Source organism: Pleurodeles waltl, chromosome 9 (assembly GCF_031143425.1).
Source record: "Pleurodeles waltl isolate 20211129_DDA chromosome 9, aPleWal1.hap1.20221129, whole genome shotgun sequence".
NCBI classification, from domain to species: Eukaryota; Metazoa; Chordata; class Amphibia; order Caudata; family Salamandridae; genus Pleurodeles; species Pleurodeles waltl.
In genome coordinates, this window is record NC_090448.1 from 873,068,002 (window position 1) to 873,082,951 (window position 14,950).

Here is a 14,950-nt window from a genome sequence, read left to right on the forward strand (position 1 = left end):
CTCTCTTGGGTTTCTTTTGGTACAACTGACTGGTACTGAAACCCAGTACCTGCATAAGGATAGCTAACTAAATGGAAATCTGTCCAGTTCCTACCCTATGCTGGAACTGTTGAAATATTCTAGGGTTTGGTTCTTTGCACTGGCTACACTATTAGCTCAGTGAATTTCTATAAGAATATTCCCGGTGACTTACAGGGATGTCCCTCACAAGTAGTTTATAAAAGTATTAGGCTGAACTAGTGCTTACTTCTACTCTGCTTTGTATGTCAGGCATTATTGGTTCCTTCCTTTTTCACCTTGTTGACAGGGATGACAAGGAGGATGACCCTCTAACATATACCTTATACTCATGTTCTGAAGGATGGATCACCACATACCTGCCATGCACTTCCCTGCGATAGAAAACTCTTTTGCTCTTGCACACTTTGGCCCAGATTGATTGAGGCTTGGTGCCCGCACTGGCACCAACGCTGCTTTGAGGCGATTTGCGTCATGGGGGCATCACTGGGGCAGATCAACACAAACACCCATAGGTATTGATGCAAAGCCTAATCTCCCAAGACATCCAGACCGGGCTTTGCATTAAAAGCTAACTGCTTCAAGCAGGCACCTACTAATGAAAACATGTTCATGTCTCAAAAAAAGATGCATTGCATGTGTGTGATGCTGCCAGTACAAATCCTATCCTAGAAAACCCACCTTACATCTGCACCTTGGTACAAGGCTGTTTGTCGCACATGACAGGTTTGTTTGAGCGTCTGCACCGAGAATGACAACAGCAGCAAGCCAATCGTAGTAGAGATAGCCCAGCACTGATTTTTTTCTGTTGCGCACGTTATCTCTACAAGTTTGGATACTGCATTGCATTGCGTGAAAAATTCCTTTCTCTGTGGTCAAGAATTGCTTGCCTTACTTATGGTACTAGGAGAAATCTGTGACCATGACTCAACACCCTCGTGCCCCTCCCTCCACTTCCAGAAATATAACACGGCTTCCGTTTTCTAGTTTAGAGTTTAGTGAAGCAGTGCAAACTTTGGGTCCAACTTTCACCCAAAAGAAATCATGCTTTTAGTGTCTAACGTCCAGTATGCAAACGCCGGTTGAAAAAAATCCATATTTAGTGGAAACATGAAGCAAAGATGCATTGGGAGGTTAACAGTCCTCCTGCTAAAGATATATTTTCCTGAAAAATATAAATTCACTTTGTCAGTAAACATTGATACTCAAGATTGCCCTAACTTCGAGTCTTCTACTACCATTTCTAGATTATTTTTCCACTCTGATATTTTTAAATCAAGTACCTAAGAATTGTTTTCTACATGTGAAGCTCTGTGAATTGTTCTCATAAATAAAAGGTAAAGTCGCAGGACACAAATATTCAATGACTGCATCAGTAAGTAGACCTACGGTTAGAAAATAGACAAATGAAGTATATTGTAGTGATTTCCACATATAACACAGGACCTCACTGTCAATAGAAAGCATACTTGCTCGTCAAATGGTGTAGTTTACACAGTAATAAAGTAATTCAGCTCTCTGCAGATTACAGAAGGAGCAATTAAGATAGCTAATTCATCAAGAAGAATGTAGGGTGGAGGGTTGGCCGATATGCAATGGGCTGTAACAGGGAAAACAAATTGCCTGACAGCTAGCATTGCTACTATGATGGGAACTACTGTCTAAAGGATGCAAGGCAATATCACTTCCCAGCAAATCCTAAATGTGCAAGGGTAGCAAGAGATCCCTACTGCTTCTATGAGAGATCCACTGATCTGAGCAACTTTCCCTTTAACACAATCAGCCTCCACAAGAAAACACTTAACCAGTCACCAAAGATCTGTAGTTTTCTTCCTCATCACCGTCAATTCACTTATAAATGATGATGGAGGGATCATTTAGTGTGGTAGAAAAAAATCCTGTGTACACCACAAAGTGCTATAGTCGAGACTTTAGTTTACACGTACCAGCAAGTTCTAAATAGAACCCAGTAATGGAGTAGGGATCATTTTAATTAGGGCTACGGTTGTGCTCTCTTGGAATCTTTGCGCAGCTGTGATAGGAGATTTAAATAAACTGCGTATGGCACTAAAACTGTATGTGAGTCTGTTTAATTGGGTAAGACAGGAAAGAGGTTCTGTTTTAGCCTACGAACAGAATGGAGGCACCTACACTTAGAAATATCACGCCCCAACATTATATATAGCACACAGACCAGGGAGGGTACCTGACCTAGACTTACAAATAGGATTGCCACTCCAGGAGTAGATTTTAGTGCATCTATAAGGGATGAACAGTTACATAATATGATCTAGTGCATTCCCAGAGTGAGTGTGCATCGCATAATGTTAGGCACTAACCAAGAGAATTAGGCATACACAGCTGGCCAACCTTCGCTCTTGATTACAAATGTTTATAGGCAAAAATACCTTTTTCGTTACTATTGTGTGGTAACTTTTTGAACCTTACTTAAGTTCAGCTATCTTTTCTTCTTTACTTTCAGGACTTTGACCTCGGAAGAAGGTAGAAACCACATGAAGAATTTGGGAAAGAAACATAATGGATACAAAAGCTTATTTCATCACCTGAAAAGCATCAACTAATCCCACCAGAGGATGGGTAATTTTACAGAAACATTCGGGGAAAACAGTTCTTCCAACTGTACAATTGATCACAGCATCCATCAGACACTGTTCCCAGTCGTTTACATCTTTGTGTTTACATTGGGCCTTCCAGCCAACTGCATCTCCCTGTACTATGGCTACTTGCAGATTAAGGCTAAGAATGAGCTGGGCATCTACCTCTGCAACCTTACGGCGGCAGATCTTCTTTATATCTCTTCCCTGCCGTTCTGGGTGCAGTATGTCCTGCAGCATGATAACTGGACATACAATGAGTTAATGTGCAAGATCTGTGGTATCTTGCTTTATGAGAATATATACATCAGCATTGGCTTCCTCTGTTGCATATCCATTGACAGATATCTGGCGGTGGTCTATCCTTTCCACTTCCACCAGCTGAGGACCATGAAGGCTGCAATCATTGTCAGTTGCATCATCTGGCTGAAGGAGCTGCTGACCAGCTTTATCTTCCTGCGCCATGGCGAAATCACCAAGGACCCCGAGAGCCATGTGGTGTGCTTCGAACATTACCCCATAAAATCCTGGGAGCACAGCATGAACTACTACCGTTTCTTCGCTGGTTTCCTGTTCCCCATATTTCTACTGTTGTTCTCCTACTGCTGCATCCTCAAAGTAGTCCGTAAAAGCCATGGTACTCAGAAGAAGAAAAAGCTCCAGATCAAGCAATTGGTCCTTAGTACCGGCATCATATTCTTCGTCTGCTTCGGGCCGTACCACGTTCTTGTTGTGGTTCGAAGCTTGTTTGAGAATGACTGTAGCTTCGCTGGCAAGATATTCAATGTGTACCACTTCTCCCTTCTTTTGACCAGCCTGAACTGCGTTGCCGACCCGGTGTTGTACTGCTTTGCGAGTGAAAGTACCTACAAGGACTTCAGGAGAGTCAAAAACCTGTGCCTGGCTTTCCTGAAATGCAAGACTGCTGAGAAACCGGAATCCTATGAACTTAGCACCCCGGAAAACTGCATAGAATGTGGGGAAACTGCAGAAAAGGAGACAGAAATGCTCAATTTGCAGAGTATTTCTTGTCCAGGTCATCCAGCCTTGGACATGCAAGAATCTCCATCAAGGAACTTAGATGGGCTCTGAGTTTGCCAAAGGATGGGCAGAACATGTTTAAAAATCCAACGTTTTCGCTGTTAATAAAGCTCCACATTCCAATGGCTGAGGATGGCAGCTGCGGTGTAGGGCGTCAGTCTGGAGCTGGGTTTTATGATTTCAATAGAAGAGGCCAAGCAGTTCTTCAACAAATTCCATAGGTACATGTATGTTACATTGAACTCTTTACAGCTGGTGATTCAGTTATAGAGACCACTAATGGAATTAAAAAAGACACATTAAGCACTTAACCCTGTTGGCCTGATTAAGAGTTTGGCTGCCTGACATTGTGGCTGGTCTTACTCAACCACCAAGTGGATGAAAACCCACCTATTTAAAGTTCTCTGCCAGGGTGTTAGAAGTGTCATCACAAAAGTGCCTGTATCTGGATGTCGTGGAGAATAAACATTCAGTCGGTGCATCTGCAGGGCGGTGCAATTTCCCCAAACAGACTTGGGCATCGGGGTCGCGACCCCAAACAGCAGGCACATTTTCAGTACCACACAGCATGTACCTTTCCCCGGTCCATGCATGAACAGGGCATTCAATCCAGGTTTCTCCTCATTCTGGGGACTCCTAATCCATGATTATTGAATGGGATAAAGAGAATACATGTCGCAGAGTGCAAAAAGTTAAAACCAGAACTGAGTAATTTACTTACACCCGGACCTGGGAAAGATTACAGCTGTGGTGCTGAAATGTCGAGGCCCCCTAAAGTATAGAGCTGGAGGGGGGCTTCGCTCCTCCCCGTTCAGTGGGCACTGTACCTACTGTTTCGTGAAACTGTATATCAGCCAGCACCACTTTTGCTGAACTTATTCTGCACCTTTGTTTTTTTTTTAAGTTCAAAGGTGTCCCGGGATTGTCCCAATTTGCATTTGTTCAGATAACTTTTTGCGTTTTGAACCTGAAATGGTCATTGAATCCTGGCCTTTACATACGAATGAGAGGTCGTCATCTGCAAGCAATCGGTCTTTACAGGGTGGACGTCTACAAATGACAAATCCTTATGTTTACGTCTTCTGCAAGCAGCAAGTCTTTACAATGTCGACAACTGCAACGACGTGTCATTACAAAGTCATCATCGAATCTGAAAATGACGGGTAGTATTCGTAAAGGAGGGTTGTTTGGACCAAGAGGCGCCCATCACATCCCCAGTCCACTCAACCGTAGGGGCAGCTACGGCGTAAACAAAACCTACTCAGTGAAAATTATTTTAAATGTGGAAAAGAAATAGCTGTGTTAAGGTATACTGAAGAGGCTCATAACTTTGCAAGTTAAATGCCAATTTATGTATTATATATTTTATTTAATGTTTCAAGGTAAACGAGCGAATGAATCTTGCTTTTTTCCCATCTCTTTCACACGAAGTACATTTCTGGAATTTTCAACTGTTACGTTCGAGATCGTGGCCTTGAATGCGTGAAGCACACATGTTTACATATTCGAGGCTGATTCGACGCCATTATTCCTTGAAATTCAAAACGAAGGTTTAAAGTGTTATCCAGTACCACCAGCAAGTGTAACTTGTCTAGAGTGTTTGACATAATTAGAAACATTGAAGGCGTTATCTGAATGTTGTCCGATTTTTGTGCTGCTTAAGTGTCAGAAACCACGAACCAGATTCTCTATATTCTCTGGCAAATTTGGGAAATGTGAATGTGTAGTGGATGTAAACACCTTCAGACTGCACATTTCACACCCTCCCTACAGCCACCCTGGAGTCAAAGCGCAGGCACGGTTCCAGGTACTGGGCGATTCTCCATGGAATGCACTCAACTCCTGCTTGCATCTTGGACATACACGGAAATATTGATGAAGATAGCTAAAAGAAGATGTATCTTTTCTGCTGCACGTTACAGTAGATGTTTATGTAATCTGTTTTTTACTCGAGCATAGTACTGGAAGATGTTTGACAGTATCTAAAATGGAATACATTCATACCGGAAAGTGGATTTTTCAGGGCGGAAAGTACTGTACCGAAGCATTTCTGACAACGGGTGGAGATGGGTGGAAAGCCTGAGGGCATGCAAATATCAAGGGGTCTTAATACAGAAATATTTCACAGGTTTCAAAAATTGTGCACATCCTTTTAGAGTTACACAAGCAACAATATAGATATAATGTTTTGCCACATTACGAAAGGGGCTTTCCACAAGCGCAAAAAAGAAGAAAGTGGATTTTGAGGCCATTGCTAAAAAAAAAAAAAAAAAAAAAACGCAACCTACGTTTTTGTTCAGAAACAATTTTACTTGTGCACTAAAATTTAACAAAGCAGATCTAAACCATGAATAATCCTGTTTTTTAAGCTGCGCAAACCCATCTTTTCCTATTTAGGCGATACAAAGTTGAAATACCTTACTTTACGCCCTGTGTAGCGCCATTTTCATATGTATAAGGAGAAGAAATACATTTTCTCAAATATGTAATATATAAACACAGCAAACAAATTGTGAAAAATTGTTTAGTTTGTGTTTGGCCTGGTGCAGAGACCAGTTGCCTTATTCCCTACTGCACAAGTAGTCCAAACAGCGTACCTGGATGTCATTTCTATTATGGCCTGGCACCTGTTGCCAGACAATTATGTCAGATTCACCAGGAGAAGGGCTTTGGCTCTGCCAACATGTTGGGAGCCAGGAATACATGTTTTGATTGTGTTTCCACAAAAGAAGTGTCTGCCCTCCCAATAGCTATGATCATTTTGTTTATTTATCCAGCTGCCTGAGCTTGAATTTTCAAGGTCACACACACAACATTGTAATGCTACTAAAGAGTCTTATATAGACTAGATAATTTATGGTGTTTTTCTGTCACAGTAGCACAGGTGGGAGGAGGGCAGTAGTTAACTTACATGGATGTTTAAGTCTGGAATGACAGTGCAACTGTCACCTGCCCTTCTACCCTACACTAATTTTACTCTACAGTTATTTGCTTCCACACAAATACCCTTCCATTCCCACACTTTTTACTCGTAAATTACATTTCCATACAACATCCCTTTTAAGGCAGACCTATTGCCATTGCTAAGGCTTGTTTTCAAAGTTTCTGCAAGATGACCCTAGATGTTTTAGACCGCAAGACCTTGGCTTCAGCAACTAGTGCTAGTCCAGAACAAACAATATAGGGCCTGATCTAGTTTTAATGTCTGGGTGGTGTAGGACATTACCTCCGTCATCCTGACAGACTACTGTCAATCAAATTTATAGATGACCGCCGGCCTAGTGGATCCCTCTGAACATTGAAAGGAACTTCTGGAATGGTGGTTAAAGGTTGGTTGTCGTAGTTATGATAGCCATTCACCAAATGTTTAACATTTTTTGTTATCTTTTAGAAACAAACTACAAAACTGGGAGTTTGTTTCACAAAAACAAACAAAGGCCCCCAGACATTTGGAGGGTTTTTTCTCTCCTTCACCAACAGTTTTGTCCTGGCCATGACAGACTGGAAAAAATACATTACACCATTCACCTTAAATAGGGTAGGTAGTGTAATGTCCTTCCTCAGATAGCCAGTACTTCATCAGGCTTTCAGAGAAAGCTGGGCATCGATGAAAAACGTAAGATTGTCCCATCTCTAAATGAGGCGGCAAACAGAGGGTGTGGGTACCGATTACTCCATTTTGTTTGTGATGGATTTCTGTGCCCGTAAAACTCTAAATCAGACCCATGGTCTTTGATCTGACGGTCTTCAGGCTAGCGCAGCAGGAGCCAGTTTAGGTTTGAGAAAAATAAATCTTGTCAACCAAATCTGATGGCTTTCTTTCACAAATTACACATATGCTTGCCAAGCTAAATATAGCTGACATGGTATTCCGAGACTCCACTAAAGGAATTACCACTTGTAGGATATACTTTTGCGCATTAAGGTCCGTTAAAACATTGACAACCCCACGTTAAAATAGAAAACTTTTTTAATCGTTTCATATAAAACAGTTTCTGTGGCAGTTCATTTTTTATATAAGAACAGCAATGTAAAGTGGACTTATAGAACACTGCTTGTCACCTGTGAGGGTATCCAGGTGCTGAGTAGGTGAGAGTAGGGTGTGTGGAGAGACTGGGCCTGATAACAGGCAGTCTTGATGGTCCTGCAGGAAGACTAATTGAAAAATAGGTCTTTAGCTTCTTGTGGAATTCAAGAAGTGAGGAGGAGGCCTGGATGTGTTGGGGGAGGTCGTTAGAGGAATTGGCGACTTGGTAGGAGAATGATCGACCACTTGTTCTGCTCCTGTTGATGTGGGGTATGTTTGCAAGCAAGAGTGATGCTGAGCAAAGTTGTCTGTTGGGTTGGTGGAAGTGAAGCTGGTGATTGAGATAAGCGGGTCCTGTGTTGTGTAGTGACTTGAATGCATGTGTGAGAAGATTGAACTGGCAGCACTTCTGGATTGGGAGCCAGTGGAGCTGTCTGGAGAGCGGTGTGGTGTAGGTTCGGAACTGGAGGTTGAGTACGAGTCTGGTGGCGGTGTTTTGGATGGTTTGAAGTGTGTGAAGAGGATGGGTCGGGATGCTGGCACTGAGTGTGTTGCCGTAGTCCACCCTGCTTGTGATTAGGGCCTGCATGATGGTACATCCGGTGTCCAATTGGCAGCCACTTGAAGATTTTACGTAACATGTGCAGGATGTGGAAGCAAAACGAGGTGAAGGCGTTGACCTGCGACTTCATGATGAGGTTGTTGTCCAGGGTGAGATCTAGGTTCCCAGCATGATCGGTTGGTGTAGGTGTGAGTCTGAGTTCAGCAGGCCACCAAGTGGAGTCCAAAGGTGAGCTATCATTCCCGAAGACCATCACCTCAGTTTTGTCTGTGTTGAGCTTGAGGCAGTTTTCTTTCATCTAGCTGATCACACTGGTCATGCACAACTTGAAGTTTGTCTTAGTGGTGTCGGTGTCATCTGAGAGGGGAAAAAGTGAGCTGGGTGTCGTCAACGTAGGAGATGATGTTGATTCCGTGGAGGATGATATTAGCCAGGGGAGTCATTTTCATGTTGATAAATGTGGGGCTGAGTGATGATGCCTGTGTGACTCTGCAGATGAGGTCCTTGGGTGCTGATGTGAATGACGTGAGCATGACACGTTGTGTTCTTCCAATGAGGAAGGAAGCTATCCATTTGAGTGCTGGTCCATGTATTCCAGCTCTGTGTAGTCTAATGATGAGTGTGTGGTGGGAGATGGTGTCGAAAGCAGTGGAGGGGATGAGGGCCACAGTCTGAATGCAGTAGAGGATGGTGCATATGTCGTCTGTGGGAGCGATTAGGGCCACAACAGAACGCATAGCACAATATTCAACTCCATAACTACTCATGGAACCCCCCCCAAGTCTCAAGTCTTCTGTTCAATGCCTAACCCCTTCTTGCCTCCAGAAAGGTTTCAATTACTTTTAGATGAATAAAGACATTGCCACCCCACATAAATTACTTTGAGCCTAGCTAGATGCTACAATGGTGCCTCTAGTCCCACTGAAACCACCCCCTTCTTAATGCCTTACAATTTCCCTCTACTCCTCTGTGCCCGTGCTGTGGTCACAGAACATCACCGTTCAGTTGCCAGTCATTGAAGAGTTGTGTGGCCTCCCTCAGTATTTTATTGCAGTCACCTGTTGCCCAAAACAGTATTAACAGCTAAACTGACATAGGTTATAGGCTATACAACATAAAGCAATGGACAGGGGAGAGTGATAGTTAATGGGAGATAACTCTGGCCAAAAGAAACGCAGTAGACAGGTAGCATGGGACGCACCCCAACACACTTCTGAAAAGGTCAGAGGTAGCGTAATGCTCCTCAAATCTCCCAGCCAGAATATGTCCTCAGATTTTTTTGTTTTCCATTTTACAAGGCATCTTAACTGGCCCACAGGCCCTTCCTGGGTTCATTCTATGGGTGTCTCGTTTTTCCGAATTGTACCCAACTCTTTGTTTATTATCATCTGAAGATTATTTGTGAGCTGCTCAATGTTTACCTACCTAGCCAGACTAATACAACAACATCATCTAACTAGCTTATCTTGTACCTATTCCTTTCAAGCTTCTTCTACTGGCCCCCTGGTCTAATTGCGTGTCTGACTGATAATTACTCTCAATGTTTTGTGGTGGTTAATCACAGTGTGTACCTTCCCAACCTCTGCTGGACAGCATAATTCTCTCATCATTGAGATTTGTGATCCCCACCTTGTGCGTCCCACATCAGGACACCGTCCCAGTGTACATTTCACTTTAAATGTGTTTTTTGACTGGTGTGAGTAGAGGGCTTTGTCCACTTTCTGCCGGTTTAACTCCACTGCGTGTTCATTACATGCACACCCCTGAATAGTCCTAACATTTAGTTCTACTTCCCTTTACTTCTGTAAAAAAAAAAATTCTGTCTTTCTGACTTGCCATGCTGGCCTAAAATTAAGATAGTTTGCTTATCCAGCGCTCAAGCCTCTTCTTCTGGCCCACGGTAGTGAATAAATACTAAGGCCCATATTTATACTTTTTTAGCACCGCATTTGGGCAAAAAATTTCAACGCAAAAGTGGTGCAAGCTTACAAAATATAATTGTATTTTGTAAGTTTGCGCTGGTTATGCGTCAAAAAATGACGCAAATGCGGTGCTAAGCATCAACCCTTGTGGATATTGTAATTTCTAGGTAACGTCCCACAGCCAAATGTACAGTTGTCTGTAATAAGTCATCAAAATCTTTTTTGTTGATTTAATTTTGTAGGTTGGTCAATGAGTCAGAGCTTATTCTCGGAGGTGGTAATACGCTTAGAACCAGGTGCAATAAGACAAACTAATCATACACAATGAGGGCCAATTTTAATTCTCCTTCTTAAGATAGGCTGTTACCTTCCATCCAGAAAGAATCCCAGAGTACTATCTGTGAATGGTCTCTAGTCACTCTCTCCAACACAAGCTCCTCTATGATCACAACCACTCTTTTATGTAAACGGGGCAAGACTTTGGGTCATGAATGGGGCTGCGCAACATCATGGTGCACAACACAATCTAATGCAGCTGCAAGATTTTCATGCTCATTGCTGACGGCATTTCACTAACCTGTTTCTTAACAAATTGCCAAAATGCAGGTGTTCATATTTGGCTGGTGGAATGATGTATTTTACTTGTATTGCTGCGCTGCTGAATATTCAGCCATTTGTGCTCATAACACAGAGTAAACTCCCAGCAGTCTTAGGTGAGTGGTCCTTTATACCCATAGGTCCCAAATGTGTTTTTTTTTTTTTTTTTTTTTTAAACTGCTCCTGACCATGAAGGCTATCAGGCCATCAGCCAGTTTGTACCAGCATCAGTGGGAATGGAACAGCCTACGATCCTGTTAAATGTGGATTTTCCAATTGTTAATGATGGAAAGTCCTAATTTAATTGGACACGTCTCGAAAGAGAGGCCCATGGGCATGTGTTATGTAATGTTTTAATGTCAATACGTGTTAGAATGTTTTGTTTTGCTCTGGGTGTGCCATTGGAGGTTCCATGTTTTGACAGTTGCGTTGCTGTCAGCCTGGTGCGGCTGCTGGAGACAATAATGCTGACAAATTTGGAATAAACGTATCTTCATGCAATACCACTGCTGCCTTGTATGTGTCATTCAACACAGCATATATCGGCAACGAGGGGTAGCAGCTGTCAGCCCCTTCCTACAAACCTGTGTGTGCCTGCTTTAATTTGATGTGTCTGGGCAGGCCGTCCAGATGTTTGCTTAGCTGAGTGTTGCTTCAGATATGGTAAGGCAACATTAAATGGGACATTTAGAAGGTATTGGTTGCTTCAGGGACTCTGCTGGAGCATTTTTGGGGATTAGTGTGTTAATTGCAGAATCTGTTAAATATGCTGTTAGAAACTGGGTCTCTAGTTGGCAGAGGTTTGCACCCTGTGCAAGTAGGACCCACAATCCTAGTAAGGATAAGACACAACTGTAGGAAAGTACCCTCTTTCTTGGCATGATTACCTGTTTTTCTGACAGATATCAGTGTGTTTGACTGTGTTCACTGGGATCCTGCTAACCAGGACCCAAGTGATTATGCTGTCTCTCCCAAAACTCTGTATTTAATCCCACAATTGGCACACTCGTGCCCCATAATAAGTCCCTAGTATATGGTACCTAGGAACCCAGGGCATTGGGGTTCCAGGGGATCCCCATGGGCTGCAGCATATATTTTGCCACGCTTAAGGAGCCCAAGAAAAGGGTTCTGCAGAACTACCATTGCAGCCTGCGTGAAAAGGTGCAAGCACCCTTTCATTGCCACTTTTCACTGCACCAGGTCACTTATAAGTGACCCCCTATGGCAGGCTCCCAGCTGAGAGGGCTGGGTGTAAAATACCTGTGTGTGAGGGCACCCCCCCACTAGCAGAGGTGTCCCATTGAACTCCAGGCCCATTTTCCCAGACTTCGTGAGTGCGGGGACGCGATTTTACGCGTGTACTGGACACAGGTCAATACCTATGTCCAGCTACATAATGGTAACTCTGAACATAGGCATGTTTGGTATCAAACATGTTGGACTCATACCCCAATGCTTTTGCAAGCATTGGTTGTACGATTCCAGGCATTCAGGGGCTTCTTAGAGGACCCCCAGTATTGCCATTACAGCCTTCTGAGGATATCCAGGTAGCCCAAGCTGCTGCCACCTCCCAGACAGGTGTCTGGCCTCCTGTTGCCTGAGAAGCTCAAGCCCAGGAAGGCAGAACAACGTATTTCCTTTGGGAGTGGGGTGTCCCTTTGGAAATAGGTGTTCACTCTTGGGAGGGGTAGCCTCCCCAGACCACTGGCAATGCTTTGAAGAGCACATGTGGTGCCCTCCTTGCATAAACCAGTCTACACTGGTTCAAGGACCCCCAGTCCTTAATCTGGCGTGAAACTGGACAAAGGAAAGGGGAGTGACCACACCCCTGTCTATCACCACCCCATGGGTGGTACTCAGAGCTCCTCCAGAGGGTCCCTTGGTTTTGCCATCTTGGATTCAAGGTTGGCAGGGAACTCTGGGAGCATCTGAGTGGCCAGTAGCAGCAGGTGACGTCAGTGCCCCATCCTGATAGGTGGTCACCCAGCCAGGTGACCAATCCCCCTTTCAGGGCTATTTAGGGTCTCTCTCCTGGGTGGTTCCATAGATTGGGATTGCAAGTCTCCAGCAGGAATCCTCTGCACTTTGCATTTCTGACCGAAGAAACTGCAGCTGGACACTCCAGGACCCGATGAGCTGCAAAAAAGAAGCAAAACGCCTCCTGCAACATTGTATCGAAGGCTCCTTCCAGCAACTGCAACATTTCCCCAGTCTTGCATCATCTGAGCACAGCCCATCTTCAGCCTGCATCAGAAGGCCCCTTGGGGTGAAGGAGTCACTCCCCTGCTTCTTCAGGCACCAACTGCAATGACAACTGGCTGTGTGGATCCTCTCTCCTACTGAGTTGCATGGATTCTGCATCACGGGTAGTGTACTGAAGTAGTACCAACGGTCTTCTCTCCCAGCTGTCCAACTTGCGTGGAGGTAAGCCCTTGCCTGCCCACGCAGGACAGTATCCCCGTGCTTCGCATCCTTTGCAGCTGCCAAGGCTTCTTGGCATCCTTTCCATCAGATCTTCAGACATCTTGAAATTTCAGCCACCAGCACTCCATCCTGTGCTGCACAGCTCCCTGAGTGGTACTTCTGTGGCGTGGGAGCCATTTCTGTAGTGCTGCATGGGCCCCTTCCTCGACCTTCGTGTCGCCATCATGTGTGGGTGCTGCCTGGGCTTCTGTGGGTTCTCTGTGTTGCTGAGGGCTCCCTCTGAATCCCCCTCCTGGGTAGAGTCAGCCTGGTCCTTCCTGGTCACCGGCAGCTGCACTTTCTGCTAACCGCGAGTTTTGCGTGTGCCAAGGCTTGTTGACAGAATCCAAAGACGCAAACCCGACTGCAATCGGCCTTGCGATGTGGGACATCAATTACATCATCCAGGTGCAGTGCTGACTCTCCTCCTTCTATGTCGACTCACCTCTTGCACCTTCAGTGTGGAGGGTAAGGGCTCCTGCCCTTTCTGGACTCTGCTGTGCTTCTTGGACTTGGTCCCCTTCTTACACAGGTCCCCTTGTCCAGGAATCCACTGTTGGTGTCTTGCAGTCTCTTCTGGGTTTTGCATAATTCGTCTTCGCTTCTCTGTGTGTGGTCTGGGAAACTGACAGTGATTTACTCCTGCTTTCCTGGTCGCTGGGGTGGGTTGTGGTACTTACCTTTGGGCTTTCCTGGTACTCCCAGCTCTCCTTTACACTCTCCACTTACCTAGGTGGGCGACCGACTTTTGCATTCCACTTTTTTAGTATATGGCTTGTGCTCCCCCTAGTACAAATTCACTCTATTGTGATTTTCACTAATTGCACTATTTTCTAACGGTTTCTATGCCTATTTCTGGATACTAGTGTATATAATGTGTGTATTACTTACCTTCTAAGGGAGTGTAGCTATGGTATTTTTGGTATTTGTGTCACTAAAATAAAATACCTTTATTTTTGTAACACTGAGGGGGTTATTCTAACTTTGGAGGAGGTGTTAATCCGTCCCAAAAGTGACGGAAAAGTGACGGATTTACCAACAGACGTATTACGAGTCCATTATATCCTATGGAACTCGTAATACGGCTGGTGGTATATCCGTCACTTTACCGTCACTTTTGGGACGGATTAACACTCCTCCAAAGTTAGAATAACCCCCTGAGTGTTTTCTTTCATGTGTGTTAAGTACTGTGTGACTACAGTGGTATTGCATGAGCTTTGCATATCTCCTAGATAAGACTTGGCTGCTCATCCACAGCTACCTCTAGAGAGCCTGGCTTCTAGACACTGACCAGACTACACTAATAAGGGATACCTGGACCTGGTATAAGGTGTAAGTACCATAGGTACCCACCACCCACCAGGCCAGCCTCCTACAACACAACCTAAATTATCCTGTGCTCACCCTCCAGTAGCTTGGCACAAAGCAGGCAGGCTTAATTTAGAAGGCAATGTGTAGAGTATTTGTGCAGTAACTCACACAGTGAAAACACCACAAAAAGTACTCCACACCAGTTTAGGAAAATAGATATTATTTATCTGAATAAAACAAGATCAAAATGTCAAGAATCCAATATGCACAAATCAAGATATCACTTTTTAGAAGATTAGGTAAGTCTTAACCTATAGAAACCAATGGATGTATCATTTTAGCACAAAGTACCTGGGATGCGTCAAAAAAACGAGGCAGAGGAGGTGATGCATCA

General features: G+C 44.2%; 1 protein-coding gene across 4 annotated transcripts in view; it reads left to right on the forward strand.

Annotated features, from left to right (window-relative positions):
• Window positions 1-11,285, forward strand: part of GPR68 (G protein-coupled receptor 68) — a 207,777-nt gene extending 196,492 nt beyond the window's left edge. For all 4 annotated transcript variants that reach the window (XM_069208176.1, XM_069208175.1, XM_069208174.1 and 1 more), the window contains one exon: window positions 2,501-11,285. In XM_069208176.1, coding sequence (XP_069064277.1) covers window positions 2,613-3,725 — 1,113 coding nt within the window. In that variant the 5' untranslated portion in view covers window positions 2,501-2,612 and the 3' untranslated portion in view covers window positions 3,726-11,285. The remainder of the gene's footprint in view (window positions 1-2,500) is intronic.
• Window positions 11,286-14,950: the final 3,665 nt, after the last annotated feature.